The sequence below is a fragment of the Perca flavescens genome, chromosome 1, assembly GCF_004354835.1.
Source record: "Perca flavescens isolate YP-PL-M2 chromosome 1, PFLA_1.0, whole genome shotgun sequence".
In the NCBI taxonomy this organism is placed as follows: Eukaryota; Metazoa; Chordata; class Actinopteri; order Perciformes; family Percidae; genus Perca; species Perca flavescens.
In genome coordinates, this window is record NC_041331.1 from 27,578,324 (window position 1) to 27,595,336 (window position 17,013).

A 17,013-nucleotide genomic window follows, 5' to 3' on the forward strand; every position below is an offset into this window, starting at 1 on the left:
AATGCCTTCTCAACCCTTATCATCTAATGAGAATGAGACACCAGCATCCAACCAGCTTGCAAAATGCTCATTCAAATCACTTGCCTAGAAACAGACGAATCTGAGAGCTCACGTTTAATTTGCGCTGGCAGATACGCATTTGCGAATTTAGTCTGGCGATGCCAGGCTATCAAATTGCAGTTAAGTGAGTGACTTTAAATTACAGTTAAGTAAGTGACTATTGAAATGTTGGACACATGTTTTACAACTGTTGAAATACATTTTAGCTGTAATTTTCATCACATCTATAATTTTCTTGTACAATTGTAAAATGTCCCTGTGTTTAAATGGAAAATATTGTAAAACTGCCTTTGAAGAGCTCCCACCTCAGTCTATTTATAGTAATGTACATTTTATAATTAACCACATGTATATATTAAAAAGTTAAAAACTTACTTCACATTTTAGAAGAGCATCCCCACACTAGAAGCTAATAAACCAGCAAATTTAATAACAATTAAAAAAGGTAAAAGATAATATACAGCTGAAATTACAAAGTGTTTACAAAGCAAGCTGGTAGACCAGTACATCAAAAATACTTGTATTATCCTTAAAAGCATTTTCTTTATGGCAATAGAATACCATCACGCCACTGAAATCAGTTTGGCTGGAACTACTTTTCCTTCTGAAGGAGACAGGAAACTGTATAACTACACAAATCAGTGTCTCTTTTTAATTGCAATAAATACTCATTTTGTAATGAAATATAATCATAATGCCCCTTGCTATAAGCCATTCTATGCATGCTGCGTCTAAAGAAACAGCTCCTTAGGGGCCAGCAACTTAAATATCTCATGTCCAACATATTATTGATTCTTCATTTCCGTTTAGACAAAAAGCAGCAAACTGGGTAACATGTATTATAAAGCTTATTCTTCACAGATTTACAACTATATTACAAAGCACAATCAGACCTGAGAAAATAGTTAGTAGAGGCTATCACAAAACTGTGTTTTGGCACAAGCACATTAAGATGGGGGATTATACTGCTAAGAAAAAAAAGACCAGAAAGAAAATGAAATTTATGAATGGATAAATATAATCAGAGCAATAAACAGAAGGCATAAGGAAGTGTTTTACATTTTGTGATGGAAAGAATTGGTACACAATGCTAAGCAGAGCAGCACAGTGTAAATGTTTTAAATTGTCTGCTTAATGCTGACAGACGTGTTGTCCTGAAGATACTACCGCCGAATACTTCCAGGTTGAGAGCTGAAACCAAAATAAGAGAAGAAGTTAACCTTTCCGTGACTGCATTATGGATTGTGTATAAGAACAACTTGAAAAGTTATGACATAACTGCAAATACAAACGCATCAGATACCCAGGATAGGGAGGAGGTGGGGCGTCGTGCGGTCCACTTTTTGCAATTGCCTGCTCATAGGAAGGCAGCCCTGGGGGATCTATTTCCTCCATAGGGAGTGGGGGTACAGGTTGTAAGGACACCTCCTCCAGCCGTCTCATTATTAAAGAAGCATTACTCCTATTCGGTCGCCCCCGCATGGACCTGTGAGAGGAGCTGAAGGTGACAGATGACATACATATGTCCTTGATATGTGACCTACTTAATGCCTTCAAGTATTAAGGTTAAGGTGGAACTTTATTCTTATTATACAACTGTGCACAACAAATTGCAGTTTTAGGTTCCCCCATGCTACACGGACAGTACATAGTGTGACAAGAAGCAGTAACATATTGTTAGAACAGGTATAGAGCTTAGTCAATAATCAACTAATTGATTAATTAAATAGTCCATTCATAGAAAATGATTTAAATATACTAGTTGTATCTATTTTGATAATTTACTAATTCATTCTGTCAATTTCAAAGCAACATTACCAAATAGTCACTGGTTCAAGCTTCTCAAATACTCAAATTTCAAAAACAGGTAAGAACAATAAGATACTGGACAAGAGCAGCATCAAATTATACTGGAACAGTTTAAATTGCAGTTGTCTGCATATGATAATGTCCAAACTCTAAAATAGTATGTGTTTTTTATTGGGGCTAAAAAAATATTCAGGTTGTCAGTTTGTTGAAGTACCTGCATGCAACACAGTTATATATAGCCTTGGAGGTACTGTAGCTTTAATGTGCTAGTAGTCCTATACTATTGTGCAGGAATAATAATAATAATAATAATAATAATAATAATAATAATAATAATAATTTTTAGGCTATAAACACTGTAGTGTTTGGCATATGTATATGCTTCATACTTGTCCCTATACAAATAATATAAATAAATACTTTTAGCTGCCATTAATAGTAAAAAAAGACCCTCTCACTTACTTTGCATGCCTGTTTTTGCATTTGCGGTGACATAAATACCAGACCAGGAGGCCAGCGATAACAATGGCCACTCCACCAGCAATCAGTCCCACCAAAAGAGATGTCACATCAACCCGTGAGAGGCTATTGTCATTATCTGTGGATCATCATAGACCACAGTGAGTAATTGGACAGCATGAGTTGTAGGTTAAGGCTAAGTATGTAATAAAAGGTAGCAACATATCACAGAGTGGTTCCTTGTTTTCATTCAATTGATTCTTTGGTTTTGAGAGCAGCAGTGTAGAATAGTTCGATTTTCTAAAGCAGCAGAAAATGATTCGATTTGTTCAGAATGAAGTCATTACTAGTGAAAGTTGCAGAGGTAATTTACAACCCAGTATTAGAATTCAAGCAACACAATGGGTTGCAGAACCAGCAATAATGTTCAAAGATACTGTGGGCTGTTGAAATAACGTGGTGAAACAGGTTTTAGAAGCGCTAGTAACATTATTGCACTTGCTACAGGCAAGGCAAGGAATTGTGTAGAGCTGTTCCTTAACAACAACCCATTTAAAACTTATGTCATTATATTTAGTAATGATAACATGCATTTATTAAAATGATCCAAGTAACAAATTGAGGTATCGCTCTCTTACCTTCAGTATATTTCTTCCAAAAAGCCTCCTGCAAAACAAAGCATCTTTAGTAGGGTGAACTCTTTATGCTCAGTAAATGACCTCAGTGGGAAGCCCAATGAACAGCATCACTTAACTGTAGCCGGGATGTTTTCAAAGACCTCCCTTGCTTCTTCGTAATTACAGACTTCTTCATAACACTCCCTTTCCAGATTTCCAGGAACGAAAATCTCAAAGTCAAACCGGTTGAACAGCAGATGGCGACCCAGGAACGAATTTGCGCCTCCATCATCTAAAAACACTATGCGTGTACAGACCGGTGAAATGCATTAATAGGAGAACTGATCTGAGTGTTTAAAGTGAAATCATTTGGAAGTCTTCAGTAGGCTACAGAATCTCACCTTCTTGGTCTTCATGTTCCGAGAGTAACCTCCTCATACAGGCCAGATCTCCACATGCCAGGAGTTGAAGGAGTATGAACAGATGAAACAACATGGTCGGGCGTGCACCTGCGCGAGGAGAGCGGGTGGGGCACTAATTGGCAGTAGGCTACAGAGGGCAGAGTACCATCAACAGCACACCCAGCTTCTTCAAACTAGCATAGGCTACTATATATCCTATGTATATGCCTTTCTTTCCCCAACTGGCACCACGTAGACTAGCTACTTCTACTTTAGGCTACCTATGATGATAAGTGTCTTGAACGCCGAGTTCAACAGAAACAAAATGAAACCTAAAAGAGCAGGTAGGTAGGTAGGTAGGTTACTTGCCTCGACGCTGATAAGATGAACCAGGAAACGTTTAGCGATAGTCACAAACAACAGCTGAGCTTAGCAACTTCCTTTGAAAAAATGTAACGCGGCTCATCGTGACGTGTATAGGTAAAGTACAATGAATTATAGCAGCGGTAGTCGCTGAGCAACTCCAGACAGTTCCCGGTAGATTAAGAAGGTTTTGTTTACTCCCAACGGAGGTAGCCTCTGCTCCGCCTAAACTACCTGAGCAGACGCAACCAATCGATCACGTTTACCTGGATAACATGATACGTAAATAAAAGTGGACGCTAGATGGCAGCTAAAACCACGAAACTTTTATATGTCAATACCACGAAAGTACTTTCACTCCGAAGTACGCTATTAAATAGGATTACACATACATCATCTGACTCTGAGTCAGATGCCACAACTGTAGGCCTAGGCTACTCCTTAACGACAGATACTTGATCATTATATAGCCGATAGCCTATAGTATGAGCTTGATGCTGTAGTGTTCAATAAACACATTTTACCACTCTTTGAATGGGGCTACTATGCAATACCATGTCTATTTTGTTCCCCTTCCATTTTAGACACTGCCATGATGGTCTCATGACTTATGTTCCATCATGTAACCTGTTGATCTTCCCAACTAAGATTTATTAGGATTTAAAGGCCCATTTTACTTTAATGACGCATAAAGCTTAAAGGGTCATTCAGTCTCCATGTCAGTGTTGTATCTTAACTTCTAATGGTGTGGGCAGAGAATTACTGTTGTAACACGATGCTATCTTTTGGGATCTTTGCATCAGGACTCTTTTAAAAGCATTAAACAGTCTCTCTCTCAGTAGCTGGTGACTGCACCACTGTGCACAGGCCTTTTAATGGGAAAAGGTTGTGTAATGGGCTCTGGAGTCATTTTGAAAAGAGGCATCTGTGTTAAAATGCACTTAGTCTGGCATTTTCCACCACAAAGAATGGTGACTATGGCAACTTTAGAGGCACCACAAACAGCAAAACATGAAGCAACACAGTAAAGATAAAGTTTTCCATTATGCCTGGCAAACCATCCTCCATAACAGTGTTTATGTTTCACACTCTCCATGTAAATACACATATCTGTCTCTGAACCTCTAGGCCTCTTGGCCAGTGTTTATGTAAAGCAGAGATAGGATGCAATTGAACCGTATCTGGCTGACTACTGGATGGTGCTAATTGAAGGGCAGTGAGAGCCCCTCTCTTGTACTTGGCTACATCTCTGGATACCGTCAGTCTTAGATTTACCCAAAGGAATGTTGATACGAAGAAAAATGATAAATTCCAGACTTTATCTAGTGTGTGATGTCAGATGATATTGCCACCTTACACCACATACTGCCATATCAATGTTATAATGATGAATAGTGTCTTTACTGCGGGGGAATCCATGTGCTCAAACACCGTAAATTGTGACCAGTGGTGGAGGAAGTATTTAGATCCATCACTTGAAAGTTCAAATACCACAATGATAATGGAATGGAAAAATACTGCAAATACTGGTAAAAAAAAAATACAAGTAAACGTACTTAAGTAAAAGTACAAAATGCACCTAAAGTTCAAAAGTACAAGTACTCGTTATGGAGAAGAAACAAATGTCCCTTCACACTTTTGTGTGAAATATTGGATCATTTTTCACCTAGTTGGTGTTAGTTATTTAATTGAAACCATCAGATAAATTTAGAGAGGAAACCCATGGTGGCACTGCGAACAACTTATGGACAAGGGGCCCCAGTTAGACACTGCTTTTTTTTAAGGGTTCACAAACCAAAAAGTTTGTAAACCACTAGTTCAGTCTTGAATCTTGCCTTTATTATGTAAAATCTTAATTGGAAACTGAACTATTATCAATAGCTGTACAATTAAAGTAGTGGAGTTAAAAGTACAATATTTCCCTCTGAAATGTAGTAGATGTATAAATTAGAAGAAAAAGAAAATACAAGAAACTCAAAATAGCATCAACAGTACTAGAGTAAATGTAATTAGTTACTTTCCGCATCTGCTGAGAGTGCAAAAGAGGCCAGTTAAGCAGCTTCCAGATGGAATATTCACTAATTTGCTTTTCATCACTGAACAATGCAGAACTACTCTGACATAAGATAAGAAGGGTTCATGAGGCCCACAGCACACAGTATTAACATCTGGGACATCTAACATGACAGACCATCCACTAAACAGTAACTTAGAGCCAGTGAGACAAATTAGAGACAAGAACAGAGAGGTCACTTTTAGAGAATGAGAAAAGTATTTTGTAAGTCATTTCTGGCAGAGATAAGAAGCATATGCTGAGCAATGGAAACCTACATATAAGGCTTTGCAAACGTTGCGTTAAGCCTTGGTCACATTAGTTTATATCTGCTCTATGCTCCACCTTGCAGGTGGCTGTGATGAGGTTATACTCCTGAGAATGTGTTCTATGATTTGCACCCGCTGATAAGAGTCAGAGATGCTTGCTCCCTGTGGACAACTGGACAGAAGTGAGCGGTGAGCCTCTGCAGACCTCGGCTATGATAGGGAAAAGAACACACTGCAGCAATAAATGTGTCCCTCTAATGCCATTTTATCCAAGGGAAAATGTTTTAGTGGCAGGGCTGAAATGATGAGATTAGGACTTTAAATCTGTACAGAATGAGGAGTGGCATAACACTAAAAAAAAAAAAAAAAAAAAAAAAAAAAAGAAAACAAGGCTTTTTTTAGTCAAAGAAAAATCAGTGTATTTGGGCTGGGGATTTAAAGAGTGCAATGTCTGCACTTTGTCAGTTTGTGCTGATTTCATCAGAGCCCCAGAGGGAGAGAGAACTTCAACAGACCCCTTTTACACCTAATGCCTGGACCATATATCATTAGAGTTCACATCCTAATGCTCTGGACCGGTGCCTGAGAACAGATCTTTGTGTGGGGTTAAATGGCACTTAGTCTAAAGCCAATGGGCAAAGGTAAACTAAAAACTGGAATACAGAAGTTCTTGTCTTTCCACTTTTCAGACACATCAGAAGACAATGAGTCATGCTGACTACAGCCCAACAGTATCTTTTAACCTGGTGGACAGTTTCAAATTTGTAGTGGCAGTGAATGCCACAAGTGTTGATGCTACAATAATACAGCTCTGACCCCAGCAGACAGGGTCATCTTAAGTTCACATTACTTTTGTCACCTCTCATTTGTTCCCAGACAAGTAACCCTCTTGTTGCAGGCCATTTCTCATCCCAAGTCACAGCTCATCTAATACTGGCATGCCTTCCTTTAACTAAAACCAGATGTCGAGAGCTTTTATTTAACAAGAAAAGAGCAATCACATGTGAGTTCTACTGTTCTAAAGTTTAATTGGATGTATATAAAAACTGATCAATTCAGTCAGAGGATTTGGAAAGCAGAAAAGAAATAGAGGGCCAGGCAGTCTAGACAGTCGGATTGAGGTGGAATTAAGCAGAAGGTGACAGGGCTTGCAGACTGGTCTTGACGGTTGCTAGGTTGGCCTTCCAGGAGCTAAGGCTGTCGTGCAGCTGCTGCCACTGCTGCTTGCCAAAGGTACGGTGTGTGCTGTGGCTGATTGAGTGGAAAACAGAAAGGCAAGAATGTTAACTTGACAAAAAAAAGAATGCAGGTCACATCTTGCAACTTTGAGGAAATAAAATGCAGAGCTATAGTAAATTAACTGTGACCAATGGCATTGCCTGTATTCTGTACTAAGACCTCAAATGTAAGATATACCAACATGACATCATGACTTTGCGTAAACCTACACACCCACTTTCTTAAGCCAAGTGGCGTGTTATCTGTATGCATTTTGAGCACCGTATACAGCGGACGGGTTGAGTTTAGGATAAGAAGAACCGGTTGCGTTTAGGAAAAGAAGAACGGGGTTGGGTTTAGTAAAAGAAGAAAGTGACGGTTGAGTTTAGGAAAGGACACGCGGGACACGAAGGAAACGTGACGCGGGACACGATCCCCGGTCTCCTGGGTGAAATCCTGTGTTGTTTGACCCATCCACCACCCCAGCCAGCCTACGCACATTTTCACCCTTTCATACTACTTGCTACGGCGTGAATTCACATGCAATCGCAAGGTAATGTAAGTCAATGGAGGCCAAACGGTGTTGATAAACACGCTAAAAAGCGAGTGTGCATCTTGATAAAGCACCAAAAATGGCGTGTCATACATACACCACTTCATGAGATCAGTCTGGCTATACGGAGACAGAATCATGTGAAAGTTTAGTTTCTACACAGATAACATATTTCTGATTTCTGTAAATCAGGTCTAGATTAATACTAAGGCTACATTTGCAATAAGTGCCCCTCTAATACAGATCTGTACTTACTCAAAATTGAACACAGTTAAGCCATGCATGATGTTGTTTGATGAAAGTACTTACCTCACAACAACTTTTCGCTGTGTCTGATCAATTTTGCAGTACACCATCTTGGTCCGAACAGCTAGAAAGAAAAAACAGACAGGTTGAGCATAAAGAGGCAGTAAAAGCTCTGACAGAAAGCCATAAAAACACCACTGAGACACACAGACACAAAAAAGCTTTAAGAGAGAATGCACTTGGAAAATTAAATTGAAAAGGAAGCTAATCCGAGTCATCAAACACTAAAAGTGCTAGTCTTGGTTCCATACCATTATTTCATTGTGAAAACCCTACTCGTGTCCCATGACCACCACTGCATTCTGTTTTTAAAGGAGGGACACATCATTTTCTGGTACAAGGCGGCAAGTCAGGGGGATGTGTGTTTGTTTGTGACACTGTTCAATCACTACCCACATATTCCTGCCTCGGCTGGACGATAAAGTTATTCTATCCCCTCCTCCCCCATTAGTCGCCCGTGAGAAAATAACCACACACTTAACAAGAGTAGACAGCAAGGATTCATTTGAGCTCAAGTGCTTGTACCGTCAATGACAAAAGCCTCAACGTCATCGGCTCCAATCTGCAGCTCCTGTTGCATGGTGTCGAAGGAGATCTCCTTGAATTCCACAGACATGCCCATGAATGTCAGCAGACGCATCTTGGACATGTTTTGCTCGTGAGACAGGCCTGGAGAGCAACAAGCAGGGATCATTAAGCACAAAACTGTCACAGTCGATTACTCTTGACTCGGGGAGTTTCCCTGTGATAATTGTTTCTACATTTAGGAGCATGCAGTCAGGGAATCTACTCATTAACACAAACACCACTCCACATTGTCTGTTTTGAGAGTCCATCCTACACATGCTCGTAATTACACCAAAGCTTTTAGTAGTGAGAGACACACTGCTGACACACACACACACATTCCTGTACTGTGTCAACAGAGTACATTGGCTCAATATTTACAAGTTCTTATTTTAGGAAAAGGTGGTTCAGCTGGTCTTTAAATGAACTTTTGTACAGCACAAATAGTATTTCTTAGGCATCAAATTTGTCATTATATTCAAATCCCAAGCTTTTTTTTTTTCCTCTTAGGCAATTTGACATTTTTCACCATCATAGCTATAGCGATATAAATCATAAGTCCTTAAAGTGGGAAATGTTTGAAACTTTTGAAGTTCCTAAAGACAAATAAATACTCTAAACTTCTTTAAAGACAGTACTCCCTTGAAACACTCTTAAAGTGCCAGTATTATTTCACATAACACATTTCTTATCAAGCATATTCATTTAAAACACTTAAAATGTCAAAACTGATTTCAAAAATATGGTAAGGAGCAGAGATAAACTGTATCACTCACCAACTACATGTACACTGAGGTTTTACAGTAATCAGACTATCACAGCACATGTAAATATTTCCTAATTAATCAACCTGTGTACTGTATTTTTTTAAACATTTTCAGTATGCGTTTGTGTAGAACTGATGCAACTAATATCTCAACGTATGGCTACTTACCAAGAGAGTCAATGAAGTCTTTGTTACTCTGGTAAAACTTTACGTATGCTGCTAGTTTTCCACTCACAAAGATGGTTAACAGCTGAAAAAGAGAGTCAGAAGAGGAAGAAATGCCATTATAGGACTCTAGAAACACAGTCACATCATCTTTGTATTCATACGGGCTGAAATTGTAATAATAATGATGTCCAGATTAAGGTTATGAGACAGATCAGCTCCAATGCAGAAATGTTGTCCTTGATGAAACGAAACTATTAATACCGGCTGACCCATGAAAACACGTATAGAAACTGTGCACACGCCATATTTAGAAATATTGTTTCATTGTCTCGGTCAAGCTGGTTATGTACAAACATTCCTGCTGCTCACCCTTCACCATTTGTAACAGGGCAGCATTTACATATTGGGTTGTGATGCCTTAGCAGTCACTGGGACTACATATCAAAAACACACCCAATACCTATGTAAAACAGTCAAGATGCTTTCACGCCATGCCTTTACATGGACATGAGTATCCTGTTTATATATGTTTGAGCATGTAGAGTTCATATCCCGATGTCAAAAAGCTGGATAAACCCCGTTTTTGAGACATGAATATGCTAGCTGGAGTATTCCACTGCTCCCTTGTCCTATGATAGTTCCAGAAATGTCAAAGTGGAGGACAGTGTTATAAGAGTAAGTTAGCTCCTTTCAGGAATAGCTCAGTGCGTTGCGAATGTGTAGTAGAGGGAGGAGAGAGAGAGAGAGAGAGAGAGAGAGAGAGAGAGAGAGAGAGAGAGAGAGAGAGAGAGAGAGAGAGAGAGCAGACAGGTGTTGGCAATCGGAGCAGAAAAGAAATTAGCAGTAAAGCTGTAAAGTGGTAGTAAATGTAGTATTGCTTTGTTTGTTTTTGTAAACATCACAGGTGCTTGCGCCAATAGACTGCAGTAATCGGTAACCTGGATACTATTATTTATCATGTATACCACGATATGTGTTGCATGTCAACATTATATCCCGAATACGATCAAAACCGGGATAAGTATCAATACACACTCAGTGTGCATTAGAATTCTAATCACATGGCCTAGGTGGGCATTTTACACATGCAAGATGAACAGGGTTGTCACAATGAAAAAAACGTGTTTTCAATGTGCTTTGTGGGCTATGGTTGAAAAAAATCAATTGGACTCAAGTTATTAGGTTAGATGTTTCTAGCAATAATCTGACAATGCCAGAAGTGTCTTTTATATATTCCACACCACAAAACATTGCACATCCTTCAGTACTCACGTCATGGATGAGTTCTCCCTCCAGGAAGCGAACAGGTTTCAGGGTGAGCAGGTGGTCAATGAGAAAGGTGTTGGGATCTTTCAGAGCACGGACGATACATCTAAAGATAAGGGACACCAATGGACGCACGTATGTATGAGGGATGTACGTTATATCAAGGCTTAATGACAAATGTTAAACAAGGTCTTCAAGTGTACCTGTGGGCATCAACACGTGCTTGTGAAGCATTGTCTTCTGTGTAACTTCCCAGCAGCTCAACCATCACTTTTGCTGCAGCCTCGCTGTGAAAGTGAGTAGATACATTGTTGAAAACTCTCTTGTACCAAGATAATTTACTTGAAGGATAACTCACAATCTTACAAAGAATCTTAGGCCTAGAGATACATACATATGTGCATAAAACAAACATGGACTATTTTGTCATGCAGGAGTTTATCAATCTTGAGTTCTGTGTATTCATAATTCTGCATCTATGCATACCAAAACATTCATTTTACACATCTGACTTTTTATGTAGTTACCTTTTTTTGCAGTCAACCAATGCTTCATACACTAGCCTCAAGAGTGTGTGCTTCTTCTCTGTGGTCAGGTTCCAGTCGATAATCCACTTACGCACCTGATCAGCAGCACAAACAGGTATTGTAAATCAACTGCAGAGGAAAAAAATGCAGTCTGTGGAGATTTAAAAAATGTGACAGTCAACTTTATTTCTTCTTTGCTGTCTACAGCCCAAGGCAAAGAAATACACAATATGTGGCTGGCAGTGATCATGGTCAGTTATCCCAGCTAATCATGGTGAACAGATATACCTGATCAAGGTCAGTTGGGATGTAGGCAATGGCGTTACAAGTTGCAGCCACCTTGATGAGGCCACAGAAGACAGTATACCTCACAGAAGTGTTCTCATCCATGCCATGGAACAGATTACTCAGTCTGTAATATCAAAACACAAAACAGATAGAAGTGTTAAATCAGAGAACTCATTTTCTTTTTTTAAAGTGATGGTTCGGAGTAATTTCACCTTTGGGTCCTTTCCACCATGACCTCGAGCCAAACACGCCCCCAGAAGCTTTTTTCACCTGGGTCTAACATTGGGAGAGTTAGCGTAGAGTAGCGTTGTCAGCTGAATAGCTTAGCGCAAGGGCTAATGGACCTACGTTTGTATCTCGTAAATGACCCCACTAATAATGCCCGAAATGACACCAACCTTCTACACTAGTACAAATAGGTTATGCACTTATAAAACGATGGATTGGAAAGTTTGTAAGTACACCAGAAGTTTATGAACACTTGCCTGCTCTCTTCTGCTCTCTGTTGCTGCTGCTGCTGTTGCTGCTGCTACCTGCAGTTAGACGAGTGCTTAGGGTTGTCTACAAATAACTACACCGAAAAGAGATACAACAAAAATATTTATTAATTTAATGATTAAATAAGGTAATGTCTCCAAACTTACCTCAGTTATTACTTGTCTCCTGCTAGTTATACTACAGCACTTACTTTAAAAAAAAAAGTTAAATAAAAAAATGTTTTTGTTGCATCTCTTTTCGGTGTTGTAATTTGTAGACGACCCTAAGCACTCGTCTTACAGCAGGAACAACAACAACAACAACAACAACAACAACAGAGCAGAAGCCAGCAGGCAAGTGTTATTTAAATAAACTTCTGGTGTACTTACAAACTTTTCCAATCCATCGTTTTATGAGGACATAACCTATTTGTACTACTGTAGACGTTTGGTATCATTTCGGGCATTATTAGTGGGGTCATTTACGAGATACAAACGTGGGTCCATTAGCCCCTGCCCTAAGCTATTCAGCTGGTAACGCTGCTCTACGCTAACTCTCCCAATGTTAGACCCAGGTGAAAAAAGCTTCTAGGGGGGTGTTTGGCTTGAGGTCATGGTGCAAAGGACCCTAGGGTGAAATTACTCCAAACCATCACTTTAACTGTTCCATGTTTTCTTGACACATGCTGTTTGATTTGAAAAGAAGATAGCCGCTTTCTTGCCGATTGATATTGTTGACAGTATCCTTATGGTAAGCTTACAAGACCAGCAGTCTCATATTAACCAACATCAAAACAATGGCCCACTTAGTGTACATGCATGTGGAATGTATACTTTGTCAGATTTTTGGAAACAACCATAAGAGTAAATACTGTGAATAGATTAAAAGGGCAAAAAGTAAAAGAACTTACAGCTGCATCCTGAGGGAGGGTCTCTCTCCTTCACGGAACGTTACCAGTTTCTCACATAGACTTTCAATGAGAGCCTCCTGCTTCTCTGTCTCCAGGATCAACAGCAGAGACACAATGCTGTTCATCACACTCTCTACATCTGCAGAGAGACAAAGAGAGAGCCATAAGTAATGAGAAAGTGTTATCCATCCATTCATTCATGCCACCAACAGGCAATGCAGTTATATTTGATCAACACTGCCTAGTTTTACAGCCCGAGTTTTTTTCAGCCTCTGTTTTAGCAACATAGGGAACAGTATGGCGTTCACAGCCAAACAACGCACAAAAATATGTTCCTGAAAACAATTTAGGCGAGAAATAGGCAATACAGTAACCAAATCTTGGTTTCAATTCGATCAGCACTGCATAGTTTTACAGTTTAATCTGAGTTTTGTCTTTAATCTGAGAGAGGGGAGCCCTGTCTCTCTCAATCCACTTCTATACTCTTTGTGTCCGTATGTACAGGAAGTACAGTCTGTAGTTACAGCAACAGGCCCTAGGGCCAGCAGAATATCTCCAAATGACAAGGTTTTTCTGCTGGCCTGTGGGTAGGGAGACCTGGGCAAAAATTGATTTTTTTTTTTTTTTTTTTTTACACATAATAACAACATTATTATGATACAAAGTTGGTTGAATATAGTCAAAGTATGTCTTTAATACATGTGAGCCATATTAAATGTTATCAATTACACCTGTGCTTTTCCTGTCGAAATATCTACTTCTTCATCATCACCTACCTTTATCATCGTCCTTGAGGCATACATCACACGCCTCGATGATCTGAGCCAGATCTACATGAAGCCCACCTTCAGAGTTCTCCTCTGATATATCAGCTCCTTTGGCCTTCATGTAAGCTCTCAGCTCTAAAGCCTGTAACGTTAGATAGTAAAATAAAAGCGTCAGTGGTTACATAAAATTTAAAAGCACAAAAACTACCAAGCTACGTATACAAATGTAGATATAATCGTTTAGCATAATGCGTTTTTACTTAACCGCTATAGCTAATCTACAAACATGTCATGTTTTTTTTTTTGTTTTGTTTGAATCACAAGAATATTTGCTGCAGTCAGCTATAGGGGAAGGTACCAATTGTTTTTCTTTACCTAGGTTAAGTTATCAGCTATGGTCACCTAACAAGGAGGACGCTTTGGGTGGCTTGTTATTCATTTACGTCTTTGTTTATTAAATGGCTAACGTTAAGCAGCTAGCATTCTTCGCTTTCCTAACGTAACAACTTTAAAGGACATTTGTGACAGCGTTAGCCGTAAAAACATGAGTTGAAAACGAAAATAAAACGATTCTCAACTCATTTACATACAAACCATCTAAACGGTAAGCTTCATAGTATCGTTACAAATAACGAGCTTCCACATATGTCACATAATCAGCATGTAGCTAGCTAACAGTCAGCATGTCAGCAACGGTTAGCATTTTAAGCTGGCTAGCATGCTAAGTTATCTGGTTGGATAGTTCCCATTTATTGACTCCGCAGGCGGGAGGATGCAAATTAGTTTTTAACGACACGGGTCGTACCTGGTCTTCTTCTGTAATATCGATAAATGCTGGGACGCTCATTTTTGGCGATTTTGTGAGCCTTGATGATGAAATCCACGCTCCCACCAGTGCGGAGACCAAAGCGGAAAAGAAAAGGCAACAGTGCCGGTGAAACTTTGCTTTTCCGGTTCATGCAATTAAAGCCACAGTAACCCAACAAACTGCAGTTGAAGGATGTGTCATGTCATTGATTGTGGTAGCATTTCCCCCTCTCCCTGTATTGTTACTTTTTAAAACTAGGTGTAGTTCTTAAAATATTTACCATTAATACGCACATAAATTGTGCATCTTTCCAGATGGGTTGAAAATTTTCCAGTGCTGCATAGCTTCAGTGTACAAGTGCAATCTCTTCCTTCAGAGGAAGGTCTGGCAATGCGGGACTAGAGGTCAGACAACCTCCTAAATTTTGTTAGTCCCGCAGACTTCCACTGCCATCTCCTAATACTTCATTCTTTCTGATCCAGATATCAATCTCCACTGTGGGAGATTAACCCTGGATGTCTTGGATGAGAGTTACAGAGGTGAACCTGATCCCCAGGAGAGGTTATCTGATTGAGCTGCAGTCCATCTGTGTGGACCACCATGGCAGGCCAGGCCCAGAGCTTTCCAACCCGGAAACACTGTCAGTGTCAAAGGCAACACTCTTCCACCATACACCCCGCTGACCTATGGGTGATGGGCCTCTGTGCCAAGTGGGATCCTTTGTATTGTTACCATGGCAGGTAATTTGGTGATTGAGGTGAGTGAGGTGAAGAGGGTAAGTGGAGCAGGAGTTCACCCCAAAACTATGTAGTCAGGTTACTAACATCTGAGGTGTTGAGGAGGCTGTGTCCCAGGGTGAAGACACTGCACAGTATTTTCCATTTTGAGGCCACACTGAAGCTCACACTTAATCTGTCACAAAAGTATGTGTATTTTAGAGGATTCATACAGACTAGTAGACTCATGCCATGTAATAATTCCTTTAACGTCTGCTCGTTACATATTACTCTTAGTAGTTAAAGTAAGGGACCTGAACTCTGTTGCGTTCTGCAGGACATACCTTAAATAGTGTGCTGAGGGGAAATGGCTGATGAAGTGTTTCACCATAGTGCTGGTATGATGCGTCATTCTGTTGAGAAGGCAAGTGCCTGGTACCAAATCCCACCCTTACTCTCTCCCTGCCCTTGTATGCTGTCATGGCAAAGAATTTATAGCCGCTTCTCCACAAGTGTACTTGTGTAACTTTGAGGCTTTCATTATCTGATTAACAGCTGTTGTTAAGTACCTGGTGTATTTCAAGTCCAGAATAAGAGTATTGGAGGCTTTGAAGCTCCAGGTGCATGTGAGACTTTGTTTTTGTCTTCTGTAAAAGGTCTTTAAAATGTCACAGTGTGTTATGGTGCTTGATAGCCTTTATAATATTCATGGCAGAATGTCCTGAAAATAGCATGGATATTGGACTACAGTAAACATTTTAACTCCAAGGAGACCGTAACTGGTACATGTATTAAACTAGGATTTAGTCTGTTTATATCATTCTAAATCTAACCTACCAATGTAGTCTTCACAATATGTATCATCTAGCAGCAGACATTGCCCATGTTTTTTGTAGTTTGCACTGATATCTGATAGAGTGTTTTATGTTGGCGGATATGTGCACAGAATTCATGGAGTATTGGTCATGCTGCAATGTTCTTCTTAAAGTCACAAAAACCCTGGAAGTTGTGAAATCATTACAGATATTGTCAAAGATAATTCATATCATCTTACCTTTGCATGTTCTATTTTAAATCCCAATTGTCTTTCAAGTCTCTTCTTTTCTTAGGTCTGTTGGGACAGAGTCTTATCCGACTCCTCTGTATACGGAACATTTATTTTTATGTGTAAAAGCTGTAACTTGAAATTGAGGAAGGGACAAGCTAAAAACAAACATCTTTGGTTTCTTATAATACAATGTTAATGCGCTAGGTTTTAACTTTATGTTTATAGGCACACATATTGTGTATAGTGTGTTGGTGAATGATCCTACCTTTATATTTGCTAGAACATATAATAAGATTGAGTATAATGAGCAAAATGCTACTCCAGATAATCCAAAATGAATATCTATTCATGTTTATGTGTAGGTCTGAAATATTTATGTTGCCAATATGTCTATATTGACCTCATCCATAATCTGTTTGATTGTAAGAAGCACATCTCTTCCTAAACTGCTGGCAAATTGCCTGCTCAGCCTCCTCAAAGATAAATGATTGTGTGTTAAGAGTTAGTTGAGCCCAGGTGTCTGCTTTCTCCCTGTCAGCCAGCCAAGTGGTGAGTATGCATGTAAGCCTGTCTCATGGTCATCATCCAACATGGCAG

The 17,013-nt window shown here is 39.5% G+C and overlaps 2 protein-coding genes across 4 annotated transcripts; both read right to left on the reverse strand.

Moving 5' to 3' along the window:
* Positions 1-1,049: 1,049 nt before the first annotated feature.
* Positions 1,050-4,028, reverse strand: prrg4 (proline rich Gla (G-carboxyglutamic acid) 4 (transmembrane)). Of its 3 annotated transcripts, none has more exons than XM_028579136.1 (7): positions 3,716-4,023; positions 3,347-3,454; positions 3,083-3,246; positions 2,967-2,994; positions 2,332-2,467; positions 1,364-1,558; positions 1,050-1,251 (listed from the first exon to the last, which is right to left on the reverse strand). In XM_028579136.1, the coding sequence occupies exons 2-7, from the start codon at positions 3,438-3,440 to the stop codon at positions 1,224-1,226; spliced, it is 645 nt and encodes a 214-aa protein (XP_028434937.1). In that variant the 5' UTR covers positions 3,441-3,454; positions 3,716-4,023; the 3' UTR covers positions 1,050-1,223. The 3 variants fall into 3 exon arrangements, with proteins under 3 accessions (XP_028434937.1, XP_028434944.1, XP_028434951.1); XM_028579143.1 differs by having other exon boundaries at positions 3,347-3,494; XM_028579150.1 differs by having other exon boundaries at positions 1,364-1,546; positions 3,347-4,028.
* Positions 4,029-7,033: 3,005 nt separating this feature from the next.
* Positions 7,034-14,791, reverse strand: eif3m (eukaryotic translation initiation factor 3, subunit M). Its single transcript, XM_028575680.1, has 11 exons — positions 14,650-14,791; positions 13,854-13,986; positions 13,078-13,216; positions 11,691-11,814; positions 11,403-11,497; positions 11,079-11,162; positions 10,882-10,981; positions 9,610-9,691; positions 8,634-8,777; positions 8,112-8,172; positions 7,034-7,282 (listed from the first exon to the last, which is right to left on the reverse strand). The coding sequence occupies exons 1-11, from the start codon at positions 14,689-14,691 to the stop codon at positions 7,159-7,161; spliced, it is 1,128 nt and encodes a 375-aa protein (XP_028431481.1). The 5' UTR covers positions 14,692-14,791; the 3' UTR covers positions 7,034-7,158.
* Between the last annotated feature and the right edge of the window lie 2,222 nt (positions 14,792-17,013).

Bases quoted from the DNA above. Each gene is read 5' to 3' on its own strand.
- prrg4 (XM_028579136.1), bottom strand. From the start codon at position 3,440: ATGTTGTTTCATCTGTTCATACTCCTTCAACTCCTGGCATGTGGAGAT. The intron at 3,247-3,346 runs GTGAGATTCTGT...GTACACGCATAG, and splicing joins GGAACATGAAGACCAAGAAG to TGTTTTTAGATGATGGAGGC. The intron at 2,468-2,966 runs GTAAGAGAGCGA...GATGATCCACAG, and splicing joins TTGGAAGAAATATACTGAAG to ATAATGACAATAGCCTCTCA.
- eif3m (XM_028575680.1), bottom strand. From the start codon at position 14,691: ATGAGCGTCCCAGCATTTATCGATATTACAGAAGAAGACCAG. The intron at 13,217-13,853 runs GTAGGTGATGAT...GTCTCTCTGCAG, and splicing joins CCTCAAGGACGATGATAAAG to ATGTAGAGAGTGTGATGAAC. The intron at 7,283-8,111 runs GTAAGTACTTTC...CCACTCAATCAG, and splicing joins CAGCGAAAAGTTGTTGTGAG to CCACAGCACACACCGTACCT.